The sequence below is a fragment of the Pteropus vampyrus genome, unplaced genomic scaffold (assembly GCF_000151845.1).
Source record: "Pteropus vampyrus isolate Shadow unplaced genomic scaffold, Pvam_2.0 Scaffold2, whole genome shotgun sequence".
NCBI classification, from domain to species: domain Eukaryota; kingdom Metazoa; phylum Chordata; class Mammalia; order Chiroptera; family Pteropodidae; genus Pteropus; species Pteropus vampyrus.
The window spans coordinates 14,403,191-14,427,914 of NW_011888783.1; the positions used below are offsets into that span (position 1 = coordinate 14,403,191).

The 24,724-nt window shown below is 35.3% G+C and overlaps 1 protein-coding gene and 2 pseudogenes across 1 annotated transcript in view; 2 read left to right on the forward strand and 1 right to left on the reverse strand.

Moving 5' to 3' along the window:
* MTX2 (metaxin 2) overlaps positions 1-23,015 on the reverse strand; it is a 59,272-nt gene extending 36,257 nt beyond the window's left edge. The window contains exon 1 of the mRNA XM_011357008.2: positions 22,759-23,015. Coding sequence (XP_011355310.1) covers positions 22,759-22,798 — 40 coding nt within the window. The 5' untranslated portion in view covers positions 22,799-23,015. The remainder of the gene's footprint in view (positions 1-22,758) is intronic.
* Positions 17,815-18,889, forward strand: LOC105291744 (annotated as a pseudogene).
* On the forward strand, positions 19,199-19,307 carry LOC111739710 (annotated as a pseudogene).
* Positions 23,016-24,724: the final 1,709 nt, after the last annotated feature.

Genomic DNA, 24,724 nt, shown 5'->3' on the forward strand with positions numbered 1-24,724 from the left:
AATATTTATAATCTTACTGTAAATTTTTAAGAAAGTAAATTTTCAAACAGACAACACTGCATGAAAGAATCAAATATGTCTGTATCAGGCTGTGTGCATCTTGCCTTACAAGCTGGTAGTATTTAAATTCGGAGGAATCTTATAATGTAGAGCATTTCTCTGCCTTGACCCCACCACCACCACCCCACGAAAACAAAGAGGAGTAGCGTGATGAAGCAGTAAGTACCTAAAATGTCAAATAAAGCTGATAAAGCTAATTTTAGGCCTGAAGTCAGGCTTGTTTGACCTTGCCTCTTAACCTTTCATCTAGAGAAGATTCTAGCCAGCTACAAAGAGAATATCAGCAACCTACCAGTGCTTGGAAAAAGTACTAGATTTGAATTCTATCTAATCAACTGTACTAACAAGTAATGACTCCACTTATAGAATAAACAGGATATCATTTGTTGAATCTTCTTTGTAAAAGCCATAAAACATCAAAATCACAAATTCTAACAGAGTAATTACATTTACGCTCAGCAAGAAAGAAAATTAAATATATGAAATTTGATAATTGGTATATTTCTTGTGTTTAAACTAATCCAGTTTCTATGACATAGCAACAAATTATTTTTAATATAAAATTCTAGTTGATTTTTTAAAAGAAATGTATATATGTGAAGCATTTTTTTCTCATGACTGATCATTTAAGATACACTAAAACAGTATCGAAGCAGGGAGGGTTCTTATTTGCTTTTCTTAATACTTTAGAGTGAAAAGAAAAACACAGTAGTAGTATTATTATAAATTATAAATGCTGTTTTTGGTTTGGTTTGGTTTGAGCTACACAAAATAAAACTCATACTTACAGATAATACCATGAAATCATCAAGCAGATAATGGACCATACATAGTTTTGTATGCTGTTACTCACAATATTATACATATATGTAAAGGCTACTGAATTTTAACTCATGTACCAAAAAGGTAGTGAAACTAAATATTTATTATATGTTACTATAAACTTTTTAACCAAGTAAAATTTCAGTAAAAACCCAATTAACCTCAGTAACACAGTTTTTAAAATAAAAATCAGGTAAACAAAAGCAAGCTGACATCAGCGAATTACTCAAAAATAACCATTTAGGTCAGCACATCTATATCGTTTACATCTGTATGAGAAACAATATAATTAAGTTTATTCATTATAAGATCCTACACCATCAAAGATTTAATTATATGCATTATATTAATCTTAGCAAAGCAATAATGCATAGGAATAAAATTTACAAAAATTAGATATACTGAAACTAAGTTCCTTGTGGGCACAGAGTGTCATATGCATCTGTGTATGCTACACTGTACCATGTTGTGCATACAGTTGGCGTTCATTAATTATGTTAAAAGGAAAGGGATATTTGATTAAACTTACCACCTTACTCCCTAAATATTCTAGCTAATAAAAGTTTTACTGAACTTAAATTATCAAATATGTTAAAGTAATGGAGAGTTCTAACTAAATATTCTGGTCATTTTAACTTTTGTTAGCTGTTTTGTGTACATACTAGGAATGTGTTATAAACTTTCAAAATACTGAAATAACAAACTTAGCATTAAACATATGCTGAATATAATTTAAATGTTTTTATAAATCAAAAACTATTTCACTACTCTGCAGTATCCCAGAGTTCTCATATGAACAATAATTTATGTGTTCGGTAATTCCAGTTAAAAGTTAATTTATCATCACTCCTACTGATTCTCCAGATCTACTACAACAGACATATGTGAAAGTAAAAGAAATATCGCAACATATTACCTAACTTCAAACAAGAATAAAGAAATTGCCTACAAATACTGAAAGCTGATATTAAGAACCTAAAGCTGAAAATAAAGGTGAAGGGTATATGTTTTTCTTGATCCAAGATACAAACTATGCTCCAACTCAGAAATTATTATTGAAAATAAATTCTCAAAAAGTAAATGCCAAAATGTCTGATGTTATCTTCATAAGCAGAACCAATCACTTAAAAAGAGAAGGCAAGTAGGCTGATATAACTATGTTTTAGGAGCTTCAAATTCCAGTGCATCCATGGACCAGGAGGAAAGAAATGATAGAGGCAGGAAATGATCAGCTGCCTATCTCACTCATGAGCGGCTGCTCTGTGTATACAAACATCACTGATTTACATGTATCGCCTATATAAACCGCCTCAAATAATTACGTTTTAAGCGTGGCATGGGACAAGAAATGGCTTGCGTGTTAGTCGATAAAGTGCCAAAAGTGAAAATCCTAAATTGTGTAGCATGGCAACAGATTTACAAATCAACCATGCAGGTATCTCTCTAGGAAATGAACTCTAATATTGCCTTCATAAGTAAGTCCATGAATCATTTGAGTAATATTCATTAAAGACTTTCATTGATAATACCTATTATGTGAAAGACAAAGTCCAAAAGTACAACTTCTTCCCCACTACTTTTTCCCAAGGTCAGGCAAGTCAATACCCACCCCTTTCTCCTGATCATATGTAAAAGAAAGGCAGATTAAGAATTTAAAATTATAGTGCTGACAATACACCTTAAAAATCTATAGCATTTAAAATGAAAAATATTCTTTTTAAAAACAACGAAATACATTTTCATCTCTTACAAGTTTTTCAGTTGACCTAAAATGTTTTAGACCACATACTACTTCAATAAGGAATAAAATTTCATAACTCACCTATCCTATTTTCAATTTCTGCCATCAAAAGCACTCCTTGATGTGAAGTGCCTTTTTAAACCTGCCATAGGGAAGGGCAAGCCTTAGGATAAATACAGAAGGTAAAGTTAAAAGTTTCCAAAAAGAAGCCTGGTAGGAAATGGTGATCCAGAGAGAATGCTGTCCAATGCTGTCAAGTTACAAGTTATTGGTATTGCTAGCACATCAAAAGTAAACTTTATGCTTAACATACATCAGTTGTTTGTGTGGCTCTTGGGATAAAGATCAGAATCCTCAACTTGACCTTACACATAACCCTGTCTACCTTTCTGGCTTCAATATACCTCCACTCCAACCACTCTGTACTCAGCCACATTGGTCTTCATCCAGTTTCTGAAGGCACCCTGTTCCTTCCTGCCCTAGAGATACATTTGTGCTTTTTCCTCTGCCCTGGAGCAATCTTCCCCTTCTATTGTGTCCTCCTCACATTTCAGCTCAAACATCACTTCTTCAGATTGGGCAGCTTCATGGACTTGCAACCTGAGCAGTTGCACAAGGCCTGCACTTAGAAGGGCTCCACGCTTGGTTTAATGTTCTGCTGTCACAGTCTTGGAATTCTTTTGAACAAAGGGCTTCTCATTTTCATTTTGCACTGGGCCATAGAAATTATGTAGCCAGTTCTGTCCTCAGGGAAGCCTCCACTGACCTCCCTAAATAGTTGAAACGCTCTCTTTACAAACTTGAGTAGCATGCACACTCCACTATATCACTTATTCATGGTCAACATTTTTACAATGATTTGAGGACTATTTGTTTGCTTCCCCCACTAGAATATTAGCACCAAGAATCCAGTGTTCATGTCTGATTTTTGCTTACCACTTCATCCCTAGAACCTAGTACCTAACAGGCAATTAGTAAATCTTGGCTGAATCAAAGTTTCTTTTTATTATTACCTCTATCATTATTGTTATTATTCTGCACTGTTTAAGCTAAGAATGCAGCAGGGAAGATAAGGAAACTACACGACATGGAGATGGCCAAAAAAAATTTTTTTTACCCAGAGAACTTCAATACTATAACCAATAATACAGCTGTAAAAATATTAAATAGCTGCCTGAAGTAGTTGGCAGAATCTAATTCTATAAACTTAATGATGTATTGACCCTAAAACTGGAAATTTGTTCTGTTTTATATCAAACATATAGCTTTCATTGGATATTACTGGTATAACACTCCTAAGAATAACACAAGGCCCTCAACCATCTGACAATCTCACTAGTCTCCTTTCCACATTCTATAACTCTAAGCCAGGGATCACTACTTTTTAAAATCTTGTGTCCCCATCAATAAAATATTTGAGCATGCAGGCCAAAACAGATTTAGAAATCATATGGTTAGTATATAAATTATATATATAAATTTACATACAAATCACATATATTATAAATATTATATATAATTTATATATAAATCACATATATTATAAAACATACACTAAAAAAGAAAGTAGAGTTGAAAATAAATTGAAATCCAAGTTCCAATACTTTTTTCCTTGTACTTCAAAGAGCTGACTGTCTTGCATAACAGAGGGGGTATATACATCCCACCTCACTTTAGAAAACAGTGTTCTATTTAAATATCTACTTATTTGAAGCTTTAGCAGGGAACCCAACCATTCACATACCCTTGGTCAAAGAAAAGTCCTCTTCTATTTTAGTGAAATCATCTTTTTTGACCATGGAAAAAGCTTAGAAAGAACATACACAAATTAATGAGAAGATGGGGACACCTGCCTACCCATCTACATAACAACAGAACCCTCATATCCCACCAGAGTACTTAAAATTTCTCCCATACATTTCACTTTCTCATCTTGGTGACTTTGCTCTAATTGTTCTCCTCTGTCCCAAATATCCCTTCACCAGCACAAATCCAAATCCTATACCTTTTTCAAGACCAAGTTTAAATGCTACCTCCATCAAGAAGGCTTTTTTAACTAAACAAATCTAATTTCTCCTTTATCTATATTGTCTATAGCAGTTTGTACTTGTCTTAGATCATATATTACTTTCTACTCCATTCTATTATTATGTCAATATCTTATCTCTATTTCCAAGCAGTAAGTTCTTAGGATGTGTAAAGTCCTATGGTGCTGAGATTATTTATTAAAGACTTGGCTTCTTAATTGCTGAAAACTAAATATGGCACTTACAGTAATACATGCCAAAATATGAAATTCAAATTAAGCAAGATTTAAATTTTTTTAGTCTAAGTATCACTTAAAGCTAATATCTTTATTATAAGAGTTCCAAAGTAAAACTACTCATTCAGAAATTAATTCATTCATAATAAGAAACTACTATATCATTTTCATACCAAAGCAGTAACTTACTCTAAAATACTTAATGACCAACATTAATTCATTCCTTAAAATTAGAATGACTTCTTATTCTCTAGAAAAAAAAACAAGAAAGTTATCATTTTTATAAAGGAGAATATAATCCCACTTTATAGATATAAAGAACATCTAGAAATAAGACAAATATCAGAGAACACCACATAACTAAGTTTCTATCCAATTAAAGTTATTAAGTCTTTTACCCACTTAGCCCTTTACCTACTTTCCAATTTTGCCCAGGTAAAAGTGATTATTTTACATTTAGTGTCTCTTTTACCAGGAGCAAAGGAGATGCCTCTTAAAGTTTTGGTCTTCAGTGATGGAGAGTTCTTTTAATCCAAATGAGTGTTTTTAAATTTTTCAAAGAAAAAACTTTCTTCATTCCTAACAATATTTATGTTGGAGAGGAACAAAGTTTTAAAACAGAGAGGATATATACATTTGGACTTCTGAAAGCCATAAGATAAAATAAATAATGCATAAATAAATAAATAAACGTTAGAAATGCACGCATGATAAAGCAACACTCACAGCCCCCAAAAATATATATATATATTTGCTTCTAATTTAATTATCTTGAAAGTATCCACAATTTTTAAGCTTCATCAACAATATGACCAAAAAAAATCAATATTCTTTACTACTAACCAATTATAATTTTTAGATAAATGATTAGTGGCCAATAAATTCATATTTATATAGCCCTAGATCTTTTAAAGACTCTACATTGTACCTGCAGTATTCTCTCAAGTATTACATTGGGTTGATAAATCATTCTAGTGGCAGATGATCTATCTAACCCATTCAATTCAAGATATTTCACAATATGAAAGTGCTATGACCTAATAAGTCTAATTCCAAAGTCCATCTCTTAATGATCTAATCTAAGACAAGAGAAGGGCCATGAAAAGAAATGTCCTCTATTGTTCCTGCTGTTGTTTAAATTCTGCATTCTTAATGTACAACATGACACCTCTGGCATATAAATGCAGGTAAAAACATAATTTGTAGAATAATAAGCACTAATGTTGTATGATGCTTCAGGACTGTCATATTTCCAATCCATCAAATTGATTAATGTTAAAATAACTCTACACAAACCTATCATTTGTGCACTAATGAAGTCAACCTCAGTTTATCCTTAGGGAACTTGATTCCGAAAGCTCATAGATGTTATCTCTTCAACTTCCACAGAGGATGTAGACAGTGTTATACAAAAGGAGTAAGAAACATGGGTAGGCTACCTCCAAATATAGATGGCTTTCTGTCAAAGGTATAAACGCAAAAACTACTAATATAACAAAATACTCAAAGAGCATTTGGCAGCTCTCAAATATGGACAAGTTACTACAAGACACAAAGAGAAAAGAAGAAAATAAATTTACTAGTTATACATAAACACTATACTGATATCAATGCAGACACTAATTTCAAAACCTATCAAGTTTTAGGTAGTTATGATATGAAGACTTCATTTAAAATAGATTTTTAAGGTGTTTAGACGTAAAATATGATGATGTGACTTTATCAAAACTAGAATTTAAAGAGCTTATATTAGATTCAACAGCAATTCACCTGCAAACAAATAGAAGATAACACTACATCCTAGATAACACTGATAATAAAATGATTATGTAGTGATGGCCCTGAGCTACTGTTTCATAGGCAATGCTTAATGATATTACACAGGATGTATAAGCAGGAAGTGACTCTTCCCACAAAAGGAGTTTAAAACCAATCTGCCATCGCCTCAACAGTCAGACCAATGTTCACATCAGAAAATGGCTCACGTTGGAAAACTGAGAAGCACAGTGTAATGCGATCATTTCCATAAACCTAAAAAACTGGCAGGTAGCATTTGTAACATTAACAGTAAGGCTACCATCTTAGTCCATTCAGGCTGCTATAACAAAATATCACAAACTGGGTGACTTACAAACAATAGAAATTTATTTCTCACGGTTCCAGAGGCTAGAAGTCCAAGACTGGGATGCCAGCATGATCAAGTTCTGGTGCAGGTCCTATTCCAGGTAGCTGACAGCTGTCTTCTTGCTGTGTCCTCACATGGTAGAAGGGCCAAGGGAACTGAGGCCTCTTATAAGGGTACTAATCCCAAGCATGAGGGCTCTGCCTTCATGACCTAATCACCTTCCAATGGCCCCACCTTCCAATACCATTACCTTGGGTAACAGGATTTCAACGCATGAATTTTGGAGAGATACAAATTTCAAATCATAATAATTACTTAAAGAATATACTGTAAGCAGGTGCAGATACAAAGATTAAAGACTACCTTAGATTGAAAAAGCTTCCTGAAACAAGAAGCAGACTGGAGAAATTCTAGGGCAGACTAGAAAGATGTAAGACACAAATACAAAGGATTCTCAGATTCTGGAAGAAGATTCACACCAGACCTAGTTCCTTGGCTGAAAGTTATCAGTCCAGAGAATAAATTTGTTGACTGACATCAGAATCCACTGTATATTCTTTATTAATTGTTGTAGTACACATAAAAATGTGTAGTAAATTATACATAGCTCTTATTTTACATACACAACTCATACAAGGGACACACCTGGAGCATCCGACTCAGGTGACCAGAGAGATTGCACCAGTAGGCCCCACAGGACACCTGCTACATAAGGCAACTCTACTAATACCAGGAGACTTAGCAGCTCTATCTAATACATAGAAAAAAAACACAGGGAGGCAGTCAAATGGGGAGACAAAGAAACATGCCCCAAATGAAGGAACAGAACAAAGTTCTAGAAAAAGAACTAAGAAATGGAGATAAGCAATCTACCAAATGCAGAGTTTAAAACACTGGTTATAAGGATGCTTGATGAACTTAGGGGAAGAGTAGATGAACTCAGTGAGAACTTTAACAAAGACAAAATATGAAAATGGAAACAGAAAACATAAAAGAAGAACCAATCAGAAATAAAGAATACAATAAATGAAACGAAGAATACCTTAGGAAGAATCAACAGATTAGATAATGCTGAGAATCAAATCAGCAATTTGGAAGACAAGGTAGCAGAAAACAACAAGGAAAAGATTCCAAAAAAAGGAGGATAATTTAAGGGATTTTTGGGACATCAAACATACCAACATTAGCATCAGATGGGTACCAGAAGGAGAAGAGAGAGGGCAAGGAACTGAAAACCTTTTGAAGAAATAATGACGGAAAACCTCCCTAACCTGGCAAAGGCAATACATATAGGAGCCCAGGAAGCGCAGAGAATCCCAAACAAGATAAACCCAAAGAGACCCACATCATAATTAAAATGCCAAAGGTTAAAGACAAAGAGAGAATCTTAAAAGCAGCAAGAGAAAAAGCAATTAGGTATCTACACAGTAGCTTCCATAAGACTGCTGAATTCTCAAAAGAAACTTTGCATGCCAGAAGGAGCATGAAGTATTCAGAAATATACAGAAAAGCAAGGACCTACAACCAAGATTACTCTAGCCAGCAAAGCTATCATTTAGAATCAAAGGATAAAGAGCTTCCCAGATAAGAAAAAGCTAAAGGAATTCATAATCACCAAGCCAATATTATAGAAAATGTTAAGGGGGACCTAGAAGAAAAAAAGATTAAAAATATGAATAATAAAATGGCAATAACTACATATCTAGTAACAATTACTTTAAATGTAAATGGATTAAATGCTCCAATCAAAACATAGAGTAGCTGAATGGATAAAAAAACACAACCCTTATATATGCTACCTACAAGAGACTCATTTCAGATCGAAAGACACACACACACTGAAAGTAAAGGGATGGAAAAAGACATTTCATGCAAATGGAACTGGAAAAAAAAAAAGCTATAGTAGAACATTTATATCAGACAAAATAGACTTTAAAATAAAGGCTATATAATAAGAGATAAATAAGAACCCAGTAATCCCACTTCTGGGTATTTATCCAAAGAAACTCAAAATACTACTTCAAAGGGAAATGTGCATCCACATACTCGTTGCAGCATTATTTACAATAATCAAGATATGGAGGCAACCTGGATGTCCACCAATGGATGAATGGATAAAGAAAAGGTGGTACATATATAAAATGGAATATCACTCAGCCATAAAAAAAAAAAAAAAAAAAAAAAGATGAAATCTTGCCATCTGCAACAACACAGATGGATTTAGAGAGCATTGTGCTGAGTGGAACAAGTCAGACAAAGACAAATGTCATATGGTTTCACTTATACACGGAATTTAAGAACAAAATAAACCAAGCAGAAACAAACTCATAGATATAAAGAGCATTTTGATGGCTGCCAGATAGGAGAGAGATTGGGAGGGGGTTTAAAAGGGGAAGGGATAAAAAAGTACAAATTAGTAGTTACAAAATAGTCATGGGGCTGTAAAATATAGGATAAAGAATATAGTCAATGATATTGTAACAATTGTGTATGGTGTCAGATGGGTACTAGATTTATTAGGGCGATCACTTTGTAAGTTACATAAATTTCTAATCACTATATTGTATACTTGAAAATGATATAACATTGTATGCCAACAATATAGAAAATTTTTAAATTATTATTTTAAAAAATTAAAAGCAAATGGATTCTAATATTCTGCCATTCAAGAAGCAGAGGATAGAAAGTAAAAGATTGAAAATTTAGGAAAACTAGTAAAGGGAAGAACTTCCCTCTCACTACCAACATCAGAGTTCAAACAAAACTGGAGAGTAATGAGAATATATCTTCTTCTGGTCAAGCATTACCTATACTTCTATCTAAATAGATGATGATGATGATGTTGATGATGATGATGTTGATAATGATGGTGGTAGCAGTTAAGATTCCCTAAGACTCATAAAGTTTATATCCAGAATATATAAAGAACTTTTACAACTCAAAATAAAAAAGGCAAATAACCTCCAAAGTTTTTATTGACATAGGATCCGAATAGACATTTCTCCAAAGGAAATCCGGGAAAGGCCAACAAGTACCTGAGATGCCACTTCACATCCACTAGAATGGCTACAATCAATAAGAGAGACAGAGTAACAAATGTTTAGAGGATGTGGAAAATTTGGAACTCTCATACACTGTGGGTAGAAATATAAAAAGTTTGGCAGTTTCTCAAAATATTAAACACAAAATTACCATATGACACAGCAATTCTACTCTTAGGTATTCACTCAGGAGAAATAAACATATACCTAACACAAAGACTTGTATGTGAATGTTCACAGTAGTGTTATTCACAATAGTCAAAAAGCGGCAACCCTAATGACCATACTCTGGTGAATGGATAAACAAAATATGGAATATTCATACAATAGAATATTATTTGGCAATTAAAAGGAACCAAGAATTGATACATGCTACAACACGGAAGAACTTCAAAAGTATTATGCCAGTGAAAAAAGCCAGACATTAAAGAAAACATATTGTTTGATTCCATTTATATGAAATGTTCAGAAGAGGCAAATCTATGGAGACAGGAGATTAGTAGTTGACTCAGGCTGGGAATGGGAAGTGATTGTAAATGAGCAAGGGATTTCTTTTGGGATTGATAGAAATGTTCTACAATTAAATTGTGGTAATAATCACAACTCTGTAAATATACTAAAAAATCCTTGATTTGTACACTTAAGAAAGATATAAATTATATCTCAGAGTAAAGCTGAAGCAATTAGAAAATTTTAAAAGACTCTTACTGTATTTATTGTGCACCTAAGTGCTTGACATATTTACTATCTCACATCAACTTTATGAAGTAGACACTATTACTACTTTCTCATTTTACAATAAGAAAACTGAGGCACAAGCATAAGTCATTTGCCCAAAGTCACATTGCTAGTAAATGACAAAAGCCAGGGTTTGAATCCAGGTAGTCTGGATCCAGAGTCAGTGAACACACAACTGTATTAGCTAATCTCTTCACAGAGCGCACAATAAACATTCTTGGGTAATAATTATTAGAATTTAAGCAATTATAATCATCCTATAACAGTGGTTCTCAACCTTTAGTGTACAAAAATCACCTGAGGAACTTCGTAAAATTGTGTATTTCCACCAAACCCAAAATTCAAGAGATTCTGATAGTGTAGAGATGACCAAGAATCCAAATTTGCCACAAGTAATCCCAGTAAATCTGATGCAGACAGTCTGAACACCACAAAAAAAGACTGTTCCCAGGACAAAGAATACACTTGAAATAAGATTAAAGTTCTTTTCACCTCTTTCATTGATTTGCCTCAAAGAATGTGGTCATGAGGATCTATATAGATTAATTTTATTCAAGAATATTTTTGGCCATCTTTTTCTACTTAAGTATTTTTGGATATGGCTTAAAGCCATGTTTTACAACATGCCTTAGTAACATGTTGCAATTTTATTGTGTTCCAGAATTAAGATTAATGAACTAAGTCCTCACTTATTTTGGAACCAAAGTGGCTAAAAGATAGTTTTTCCATTAGATGTAATCAATATGGAAAGTAAAATTGTTAGTAATTATGAGATTTGAACATGAGCCATCTAAACCTATCTATGTGAAACTATAGATCAATTCCAAAACGGTATTCAAAAATCAATTTCATAAAACTGACAAACTTCTAGAGGTTAACAAGGGGTAAGAAAACAAATTTTCATCATCAACAAGCCAATAACTCAGGCAAAAGTGAATACGAATTAAATTTAAAACCTCTATTCTTTCCTAAAGAATACTAAATACTAAAACCTCTTTAGTAAGTATATATGTGTCACGTTCACAAATGGTTATGTTTAGACCTTGTCCCATTGTAAACATGAACAACCATTTTTTATTAATTTCCAATAAAAAGCAAGCCAACTACATGTAATTATGAATAGACATGAACTTTGTAGCTAGGACTTAAAATTTGAATTCTCTTTTTAAAAACGGTAATCTGAAATTCACAAAAGAGGAAAACACTAACATCATGTCTGAGCTTTTCTCAGAAACAGAGATGAATACGAGATCAATAGCAGAACTATACAAAAACAGCTGGTTAAGATTACAAGTACAATTTCTGGCCAAAACACAGCAAGAAGACAAACAGCCCCACACAAGAATCAGACCTCAATAATGTTAACAATGTTAACCTTCAAGGTTTAATGGTTCTCTCTAAATCTAATCCTAGAAAATGGAAAATAGATTTCCCTCAAACTTTAGGAGCAATTCTCCCCACTACTCTAAGCCAAACACAATCATTGTAATAATAGCACCTATTTTTTTTAAGTATCTACTATGTGCTCACTATTCTAAGTACTTTACATACACTCTCTCACATCAACCAAAAAATTCTCCATTCCTCCTCCCTGCTGCTCTCAACCAGCCATGAAACAAATGATCCCCTACAGAGGATGTGACCTCCAAAATACCGGCAGGATGGTAAGATACCCCAAGAACAAAACACACACACACACACACACACACACACACACACACACACACACACACACACGATAACACAGCCTAACCAGAATCCCTTCATGAATAGGAGTCAAGGGTAGAAAATCCACAGAAACATAGGAAAAAAAGATATTTAAGGCATTTAACTGAGTAAACAGGTTACTGAATTTCCAAAATGTAACAGATTATAATTAAGAATCTCTGTTATTGCTCTCTAGAATCTAATATAAAACTGTCATTGCTCTCTAGAATCTAAATTTGTTGAGTGGGTAGGAGGAGAAGTTTGAGAAGAGTTGACTGAGATACACATAACCATTTATGATACAGTAAGTGAACACAGGTGGTGCAGGGGAAAAAACATAGGTCTTGAAGTCAGACGTACCTGGGTTCCTCTATCAACTCCACAACTTACTGTCTGAGTGACGGTGGCCAAGTTGCTTAATCTTCTTGCCCTAATTATCTCATCTGTAAAAAAGGGAAATATTACCTACCTTGTAAGATTGTTGGAAGAATAAAATTAGATAAATTATATAAGTGCCACAATCTCTAGCTCACAGAATGTACTCAATCAATAATTAATACAAGCATTAGACCAGAAGTACATATAAAGTACTATAGGAAGCCTCTTGAAGAAATAACAAAATCTGCCCAAGGAAGATAGGAAAGAATTCATGAGATGAAATCTGAACTGGGTCCAAAAAATAATCACAAGTGTGACAGACAGAAAATGGAGAGGCAGGGAAAGGAGTAGAGGTATTCACTAAAAATCTAACATTCCTAATTCAGTGTGAGAGAAGAAAGGTAAAATGCTTGGTAAAAGCATCCTAAATTAGCATTTCTATTATAAGGTTGACTCCTTGATATTGAAATTATGTGTTTCAATAGATGTATCCTACCCAAGAATGTTAAGTGTATGAAGGGCAAAAATTGTATAACTCATTTTTGTACCCCAGCACCTAGCAAAGCATGCAAATTAGGTACTCAATCTAACAAATAAATATGTTCTGTAGGAAACACAAGCAGGTCTCTGGCTATCTAAAGTCTGAAAGATATTTCACAGCAAAAAATATTGCTATAACTCTGGAAATAAAACCATCAAACCAAATTAAGTAATGATAATAACTCGATAATATATACTAAATTCAACAGTGTAAACTCATGAACTCACTTTCTCTCCAAATTGTTCAATGGTTCCTAACCAGAAGTGCACAGCCCAATCACCTATGGAATGTTTTAAAAACTTGCCTTAGAGCTGCACCTGACTTTCACATATAATAGGCCCTTGGTAAGAAAAAAGAATGTGTGTGCAAGTGCATGCATGCAGGTGGGAAGTGCAAGGCAAAGCAAGCATGTCTTGATTTAGAGAGCTCCACATAAAACTGACTGCAATGTGCAATACCACCCTACCACCTTACCATCCTATCGCCCTTACACAATATTCTACCCACCTCCACCTCTCATCCACCCCCATCCAGTTTTAGAACCTCTATTAGGTCATAAGTGGGATTAGGCATTTCCCAGGTCTAATTAAAACAGACTCAGCTGAGCCCTGTCCACCAGTATATACCCTCTTAGTTACTATGGCAGATTATACTTCTTAAAGATGGCCACAACAATATCTCCTGTCCTACAAACTCTTCTAGAATTACCAAGCCACCACCCCACCCCCCACCCCATATCAAGAAGAGAAGTCTAATTCCTCTCCCCTTGAAACTGGACAGACTTGTAACTCCCGCAGCCAATAGAACATGGTAGAAGTGATGCTTCAAGACTTCCAAAGCAAGGTCACAGGTGATGCAACTTCTCCCTTGTTAGCTTGGACACACGCCTTTGAAGAACTGAGTAAAAAAATCTCATTACTCTGAAGCCACAGGCTCCGAGGAAGCCCACGCCACATGGAAAGGCCATGTGTAAGAATTCCAGAAGACAATCCCAGCTGAGTTCCTAGCCAACATCAATTATCAGACATGTGAATGAAGATGCTTCCAGATGTTTCCAGCCCTCAGCTGTTAGATCTCTAGCCTTTTGAGTTTTTCCAGCTGAGGATCCAGACATTGTGAGGTAGAGACAAGCCAACTCTCCTGTGGCCTGTCTGAATTACTGACCCACAGGATCCATGAACTTAATAAAATGGATGTTTTACACCCCTAACTTTTGGTGTGGTTTGTACACTACAAAAATAACTAATCAGTCATAGTTTTAATAGCTACTATTAGTCACAGACTTATCATTAAAGACAATTAAATGTTAATTCATCTGAAGCCTAAGAATTCCCTGTGTTCTTTTAAATCAGTCACCAAACTGACTCCTGACCATGTTACATCTATAAATTCCATTTTACTGCTTCAGGCATAGATTTTGACACTTGCACAGTCAGTTCCATTTGACTAACACATTATCTTGAAACTTTACCTTCCTGAAGTTTCGCTCTCCAACTTCCTGACCACATCACTGCTCCCTGGCCTCTAGTCTCCAGAATGTGAAACCCAGTAACCGCAATGGCTTACTTCCATCATAAACACTGTTCTGATAGCAGCGCTACATTATTAAGAAAATGAGAAAAAAAGAGACTCCAAGAGAAAAATGACTTAATTATGCTAGCTAAGCTAAAATTTTACCATAATCTTTTTATAAAAGGCAGACCAGAAGTCATTTACCTATATCAAAATAATCGAAAGCGTAAATAATGAAACATATTTTCTTTAACCTGTACTCCATGATTTCTAAAACATATCTCTCTTTTCCAAATATTTATTTTATATTAATTCTCCAAACAGCTACCCAATGATACTATGGGAAAATCAATACAAGTATATGGCAAAAAGGAGAAATTTGTTTTAGGAGAAAATACATCAAGAATAATTCAAAATCTCAAATGAAGAACAAATATCAATTACCACTTAGTTAACTTTACATAACTCCTTTTCATCCCCTAGCCAAACCAGAATGTTAAATCAATAACAATAACAATGTCTAATGAAAAAATACAGAAACTTTTATTTTTATACCATTTCTTATTGATGTATCTTTTTTAAATTTATAAAATAAGAAAATCAGGAACATTACTTATAATTCATAATGCCAAAACATTTTCCTATAACATAAAGGCTAGTAATCAAAAGAAAAGGTCGATAAAAAGCCAGATCATTGAAGCATCACCTGCCAATATTACCTTACAGAAATAAATGCTGGAGTAATAATGGCCTCTTCGTATCTAACAAATGATACAATTTGTTTGTAAGAAGTTCTAGTCAGTGCTCTAAGTTTGACCAGGTAATAAAATATGACATGAGGGGGAAATTCTATTATAATATCTAAAGACGCTGCATTCACTAAAATAAATATACACAACTATGCACAACAAAAGTCTTTTTTAAATATCCAAAGGCAGATTATATCATGAAGGAACTTCTTTGGTTTATAAAAGTTCTCAGAGATAAAAATATATAATCAGCACAAAAATATAGCTGAGTGTATAAGCACAATGAAATGTCTTTTATGGTTTCCATCTTGCTAAATGCAGTTACAGTTAATGGGAATTGCCATGGCAAATGATTGTTTTTATGAAAAGAACCTTCTTTATTACTAACCAAATTTCATTTTTATTACTGATGTAGAAAAGTTCAAGACCATGATTCATTTATAGCATGTAGAAAAATAAGAAAAGTATCAAGAATAAAAGATCATTTACAAAGCATTAAAAAATTAAAACACGCATTTCTCTTACTGGCAAAGCAAATACTTTACACATAAATGTGGGAAACTGGATTTGCTGAATATTATAACTTCTGTCTTTGAACAAAAAATGAGGAGCTTGAATTTAATATCCCATCTTCATTTGATATCTTTAATCCATCTGAAAACTGCTTATAAAGAAACTTCAAAAATGTTTGAAAAATGTTAAGAAGTTTGATGATGTTTTCTTTCAATTTTCATTCAAATATGGAAAGCCTGAGTAACATTAATAACTGAAGTATCTTCACAAAAATAAGACTGACAAATTTTATGGGGCACCCATCACCAAAATCTTTTATTAAAAACTAAAAAATATGTAATTTCAGAATATTAAATGTTAATAAAGCATACAAGAAAATTAAAACTCTCATTATGTTTAACTATAGACTATTTCAAATCAGATACAAGCCTTTCAATTGATCTTAACATCATATCAAAGTTTTCTAAAAGGCAAAAAAAACCCACTGCCTCTAATTTGGCTTCAATGTATTCATGAATACAAGTATGACAAAATAGGCCACACTACTGTCAATAAATTGTATTTTGCCTGTAATCTGAAATATAACCCATTTTGTCTGTTTTGCTTCTCCATCTGCCCCTTCAATATCTACTTCCAGTGTGCTAAAGTGATAAGCACTACAGTATGAGATTCTTCATAAAACTAATACGAATCAAAGAAGATTTTCTAAAATGTGTCAGCCGGTTCAATAATTCCTCAGTGCCTTTCCCAATACTGTAGAATCCTCAGAATACTAAGTATAAATAATAAAATATCCTTATTTTTAAGAACAAAAGAATTAAAGGTATTGTATTCTTTCAATTAGCTGTTGCAATTATCCTTAGGTATTTAGACATACACATATAAAAGGTTTATCATTTTCCTCATTTTCAATAAACTTCATGAACAACAGGATCATTTTTAATTTACAAAGAATTTTTAACCTATGTTTTCCACTTCTTTGTGCCTGTAGGACCCTTCTGAGATGCTTTTAAAGTCCAGATTTCCCAGTACTGATGTGCAAGTGGGATGAAATAGAAACACTTTATTACTGATGTAAAAACAAAATTTTTTAAGCATTTGTTTGATTTACTTACTTTCAAGATGTTTCAATATAGGTTCCATAGAACCCATAAAACTACTTTCTCAGATCATACTATAAATTAATGCTACTGCTAGAATGAAGTTATTAATAAATTTAAATAATTAAGCATCCACATGCCCACAATGAGATAAATGAAATATTCCAATCTTCTTTTTTCATCCTTTATATAGTTTTGAGCTTCTAAATAAAGAACAGACATTGCCCTTATTTCAAAAGATTAATAATTACAGTATGATAAAATTAACTGATATGCTTAAAATATAGCAAGGCGCTGGTGAAGTAATAAGATCATTCAGAAAAGATGGTATATGAGTTAATAAAAATAAAGACACTTTGGACATTTTCTGCTGCCCAAAATGGTAATGGGATAACATCTTCAAAGACTTTTGGGTAATAACAGAAACATCCATGTATTGAATATTTAACACATACCAACATATACTAGGTGTTTAATATATATTTAACATATATTATCTCCCTTTTACAAATAAGGAAGCTGTCTGGCCTAGAAGGGTCTGCCCAAGATCATAAGAGGCAGAGCAGAGCTGAAAACTCAGATCTTCTTAATCCAAGGGCCTTGTTTCTATTACTCTCTTACCTAAGGAAGCTTCAATTTTCTTATATATAAAACAAGAACACCACCTAACAGGATCGAATTGTTAGTATTGGCAATTATGTGTATAAATCATCTAGAACAATGCTCAAAAATAGACACTTAAGTTTCTCAGAGATAACACCAAATGGCTGATGACACAGGTGCTACGGGAGGGTCTGGAGGCCCCAGAGGCCCTGGAATGGGAGGCCACTGCAGCTTCCTTGGAGGATTCCGCAACAGTGTCTAGGGTGGAGGTCAAGGCCAGGGTCGCAAGAGGTGGATCCCTGTCACCAAGCTGGGCCGCCTGGTCAAGAATATGAAGATCAAGTCCCTGGAGATCTAACTCTTCTCCTTGACCATCAAGGAATCTGAGATCAATGACTTTTTCATGCATACATCCTTCAAGGATGAGGTTTTAAAGATTATGCTGGTGCAAAAGCAGACCCACGCTGGAGAGGACCCAGTTCAAGGTATCTGTTGCATCAAGGACTATAACGGTCATGCCGGTTTGGGTGTTAAGTGCTCCAAGGAGGTTGCCACTGCCATCCACATGGGGCTATTATCCCCGACAAGCTCTCCACCTCTGTGCGGCAAGGCTACTGAGAGAACAAAATCGGCAAACCCCACACCATCCCTTGCAAGGTGACCAGCTGCTGTGGCTCTGTGTTTGTGTGCCCTACCCACATCCCCAGGGGCATTGGCATTGTCTCAGCCCATGTCCAAGAAGCTGCTGATGATGGCTGGTATTGATGACTGCTACACCTCAGCCAGGGGCTGCACTGCCACTCTGGGCAACTTCACCAAGGCCACCTGTGATGCCATCTCTAAGACCTACAGTTATTTCACTCCCAACCACTGGAAAGAATTGTCATTCACCAAATGTTCCTATCAGGAATTCACTGACCATGTTGCAAAGCTCCACAGAGAGGTTCTGTGCAGAGGACCCAGGCTCCAGCTGTGGCCACCACAAAACTCTATACCAGAAAAAAATTTTTTTTCCTTTATTATAATAACCAATTAATAACTTTTTAATAAACAAGAAAGCAAATTTGACAAAGCAATATAGGAGGTGGATTTCAGCTGCCATATTCTTTCCTTTGTAAGAATAGCCATTGTCTTCAAAATCTTTTCACATTTTGCCAAAACATTTTTCCTACAGGCTTTCACAGTTTCTCTTAAGCCTGTTTAAAAAGATGGATGCTTACTCTTAATATCAGTAATCAAATAACTGTTAGCTAAGTTTTTAAGGCTAAACTTTTTAGCAATGTCTAATAAACAGGTCTATACTGGGTCTACGGCCATCCTACCCTGAACAAGCCTGATCTGGGAAGCTAAGCAGGGTTGGGCCTGGTTAGTACTTAAATGGGAGACCACCTAGGAAGACCAGGTGCTGTAGGCATAAAAAATAAAAAAATAAGGGATTGTAAACTGACAAAGTCCTTGAAATCTGTGAGGTCGATCAAGGGTTGCCTTGCCTAAAAAATAAAATAAAGTAAAATAAAATAAAATAAATTAAAACAAGCCTCTACTGAAAAAGACTCAGAATGTATATACCTATGACCTATACCAAAAATTCAATTTTATAATAAAGATAAACATGGCTGGAGTTTATGAAATGTATAATCTTGAAACAAATATTTTAGAAAAATTTGTTATAGGAATAATTTTAATAATTGTAATAACTGTTTACAGATGTTTTATATTGAAATAAATTATGTAGTCTATTTAGAAATAACTTTTAAAAGCTTGACTAAACTTGGTATCTTCGCACAGGAAGTTAGAGGCAAAATCCAGTAGAAGAGAAAAACTGATAGGTAAACAGCTAAAAATAATATTAATGAACACTTACTGAGTGCTTACAATGTGTCAGACACAATGCTGAGCATTTTACATCTTTTCTCATCATCTTTAAATAACCTATAATTATCTTCACCGTTTTGCACATAAGAGACCTGGGACTTAAAAAGGCAAGTAATCTGCCCAAGGTCACACGTTTAGTAAGTAACCAAATAAGTCACACGTTTAGTAAGTAACCAAATAAGAACCCAGGTCTGACTCTCACTCCAAACTCCATAGGCAGTGTAAAAGCAAGGTGAAGGAAGTGATCAACACTATAGAGTTCTCTCGTTTAGAGCTCAGAACCTCGCTCTCCTTCTCTTGTGTGTATTGTTTGCTCTGTGTAGCCCTAAAGCCTGGAGCCACTCCTGGCACAGGAATAGGCAAGTGAGTTAGGACTGTCCATCACAGTACTCCATCGTTTGGCTATAGTGACTGCTCCAAATGAGGTCGTATAATACAAATGGGGCTACTCAATCCTCCCCTATGATAGTCACCCAACTGACAGTAACAAAAAAAAAAAAAATTTAAAACAAGAACTCAAGTAACATATTGGAATATCCTGCTATTTAAAGAAAAAAGGCAAGTCAAAATTTAAAATACATAGGCTGTTATAAAAGATTTTGAAAACCATTTAATATCCAGGACTATTTTTATCCTTTTAAATTTTTACATCTACCATATCACCATCTAGCGATCCAGGCAACTAATTCAAAATCATAAATTATCCATACCCTATCCTTATTACCCTGAAATTACTACTTAAAATTAGTTGAATATTCTTCTATGTATTTTTCGCTTACATATACATGTTTAAATATGGTTTATTTAATAATGGGTTCATACTATTATTCTATAACTTTTTACTTAAGCATAGCTTTCAAGCCAATATACTTCAAAGGTGTACCTCTTCATTTTTAGTATCTGTAATAATGTGGGCATACCATAATTTTGATGTAAAATAAGGACTTTTCTGAGTTTTTGCTATTACAAATAATGCTACAATATCACTGTGTATTTCTTTTTCCTGTATATTTCTTTAAATACTAGTCCTTATATTTCTATCAGATAAATCCCCCGATGAATTTCTAGGTCAAAGGATTGTATTTTAATAAATATAAGTATATTAAGTTCCCCAAAAGTAGTAATAATTTATGGACTCACTGATAATTTGAGGGTAATTGTTTTCCCCATGCCCTTGTCAGTACTAGAAATTATCATACTCACTTTTGTCTATCTGACTAAGTGGAAAACTGTTGTTTTTAGTGACAAAGAACATCTTTTCATGTTCATTGTCCATTTGTATTTCCCCTTTTGTGAAATGCCTGTTCCTATCCTTTACCCTTGATTCTGTTGGGTTATATTTTTATTAATTTGTAGAAACTTATGTCTTTTATCAAACAAAGCTTTTTAAGTTTTTCCGCATTTAAATCTGACAGTTTCTCTCCCACAGATTCTAGATTCTGTGTTTTGCTTAGGCCTTATCTGCTAACCAAGATTATTAAAATAATCTCCTATTTTTTTCCTAATTATTTTATTACAATTTGGTTTTTTGTTCTTACTTTACATTTAGATCTTCAATTCATCTGGAATTTATTCTTGAGGTGTTATGACCTAGGAGTTCTCCCAACACCATTTACTGAATTATCCATCTTTAAATGCCTCCTGCTAGAGTAACAAATGATTACAAATAGCTAAGTGACGGACAGTTAGAATTCCTAGAAATTCTTAAACTTCACTAACTGAAGCAAAATTTCACACTTATTAAAAGTTTATTGAAAGACATTCATCATTTTTTCTTTAAAAGAAAGCACACATTGGGACAAATGCATACAGTATACCAATGTCAGCATACTGGCTTTTTAATATAGAAGCAATCTAAATTAAATTAAAACATGGTCTAACCTTTTAACATAAATGGTAAAAACAGAAATGATTGTTGCTTGAAATCTCAAGATTTTTCATTGATTCAGGTCACAAATATTTGAGCACCAACTGACAGGTGCCCAGGATACAATGGGGGACAAAACAAGTCTGATCCTTGTTTTCAGGAAGCTTGCAATCAGGTAGGAGCTTCCCTCTCTCCTAGAAAACAATGTATTTATTTTAAATGAAAAAAAGGAAAAAGAAATGTATGCTCACACAAATGTAGTGCAATGAAAAACATTTTGTTAAATTTTATGACACATTCGGTATTTTCCATTTCCAAAATACTATCTTATTTCAAATTACCTATTCACCCTGGTGGCTGCTGTCTCTTTACTGTACACATGCTAACAATACTGGTAGGAAGTCAAGATTAACTCCATTTAAAGATTAACGATTATCCATCAACCTACACCTAACATACATATGTCTAGTTTCCTTGTTTTCTCAACACTATTTCATTTCTTTTACTACAATAAGTAAAATATCAATAACAGGAAACATAGGTTTATTTACATCAGTCATGTTCAATCTATCAAATCAAAGGTGTTTCTAAAACGTATATGTAGATTTAAAGATGTTTCAATGAATCCTAGAGACCTAGCAATGGCAGTATTGTGTCACTTGGAGATGAAACAAGAACACCAGTGGCCCCTGAAGGACACAGGTAATAAGGGTGACACACTAGTGACGATTATCTTAAAATTCAGGTCCCACCACTGAGACTGTCCCCACTCATACACTTAAGCCTTGGGAGGCCCAGCCCCTGTGGCCACGCCCCCCCACCTCAATCCCAACCCACCGCCTCCTCCCTGCACCCCAGCCCCTCCCGACCGAATGGGGGGCTGGACAAAGCACCGCCAAGGAGACGCGACTACGCGGGGTGACCTTGGCTAGTGTCTCCCCCTCAGTTTTCTCATCTGTGATATGAGGCTGGTACTCCGCACCCGCCTCCATACCCAGGCTTGGGTCCGGCATCTAATACTGCAAGGCCGGGAGAAAGCTGCAGCCCTAAGCCCCACGCTGCTCCCCCGGCTGCCCCGCGCCAGCCCCCACGTGCGTCCGCGTCCTGCGGCCACGCGCGCTACCTGCCATCTGCGAGACGAAGGCTTCCGCCACCAGAGACATGTCGGCTAGGCGGCCCTGCGCCCGAGTGTCCTGCTCCTCGCTGTCCTCAAGGTCCTCCTCCGCAACCCCAGTGATGCCCGGCAGCTAACAGGTCTGACCCCGGTTGAGGCTGGGACTTGTAAAGCCCACCGTGGCGGCGGTGGCGGCGGCGGTGGCGGCGACGGCGGCGAGTACCCCAAGGTTACCGCCAGGTCCGGCCAGGAACTTCCGGCGCAGCTGACAGCGGCGCGCGAGCGCTTCCGCCGGCCCTGCCTCCGCCCTCCCTCGGGTCCTAGGCTCCCCTCGCTGCCGCGCGGGTGGCGGAGCGGCGGCCTTCCTGGTTCTTGACTACCCTAACTTCCAGACTGGGGGGCAGGCAGGGGAACCCCCGGGATTTTTAATATCCTTCCTGTAAGCGAGAATTTTGTAAACAAGTAACCTTGAGTAACAACTCAATAGACGGTATTGTTATCGTCATTTTACTGGTACGGAAACAGGTGTAGAGAATTTAAACTGCCTGCTTAGGGAGACCGCTCAGACCCACATTCGAACCCACTTTAATTTCCTCTGTTCCACTATACTGCTAGGTTGATTAGTCCATGGACAGACATTAGTGATTAATTTTTCTTTTATTGGAACATGCTTGCCAGAGAGAAAAAGACTTGAGCAGTGCCTAAGCTGAGAGATAGTTTACCCTTCAACTATTTGCACCCCAAATGAAGCTCATCTTGGAGAATAAGATACACACTCTAGTTTCACACACTTCTCCCCTTCTGGGGGTGCTGAGAGAGACAGGAAGAGGAGAAGACATTGAATCCCACAAGTCACTTTTTACTCCTTAACCAAATAATTTCTTATAGATATACAATTAAAGAAAAATCAATATGTTACAGATTTAGAGGTATAAGATTTTACAAGTGAAACAGACTTCGGAGATCATCTGGTGGGCCAAAACCTCTTTTCACTGATGAGAACAGGTTCAGACAGGTGAAGGGACTCATTTTAAATCACACAGTAAATCAAAAAGTCAGATAACTTTAAGTTTTTGCAAAGGAAACCTGATGTTTCCATGACGTTTAGGAAGCTATGTCTCCTTTCTGTATCCTTCCATAACTCTCTCTAAACATCTATGACAATTTAATGTTCATATTTCTGCCTCCTTAACTTGTGAGTTCTGAGAACTAGACTGGGGAAAGCAAAATCCAACAAGTCCAAAGGGCAGAGGTGAGCCCCAAAGTGGAAAAGAATGGCAAGAGCCAGAGGCTGGGCATATAGGCAAGAGAAACAGAGCAAGAGGAGAGGCAAAGGAGAATGTGCCCTTGTAATTTAAGTGAGTGTCTATGGCTTAATCATTAATGAATGGCACATGGATGAACTGGGCTGGCTCAAAGGTACTGAGTTGGAACTGACACCAACCCTGTTCTAACAGGCTTTTGAGAAAGAAACAAGGATCTGCTGGGGGCACTGTCTGTGCTCAACCTTTTCTTCATTGTAGCTAGGGAAACAGAATCATCAGTGCCATATGGATTCACTTTTTCTCCCTAACTGACAGTTTCTTTGCTTCCCACACAGGCTAATTTAGGCTGGAAAGAATCTATAATGTGGGAGGTCTTTATTACTAAAAATTAAATCCAATAAAATGCAGATGTCCTGACGGTACCCACAAACAAACTGTCTTTGTAATAAATAGCCAACTGGAGAAAATATATTTATGCATCTGTATTAGAACAACTGGCAGCTTTAAACTTGAAGATCTGTTTAAGATCACCACAGTTAAGGAAAATACAAGAAAACAAGCCACTGGAATTTTTAAGAATGAGTTTATAAAACAACAGTGCTAGAGAATCCATATGTTACTAAAAGGATAATCATATAATTATTTAAAATAAAATACTAATGCATGACATTAGTAGCCTTATTCTTTGCCCTAATTAAAATCACTTTTCT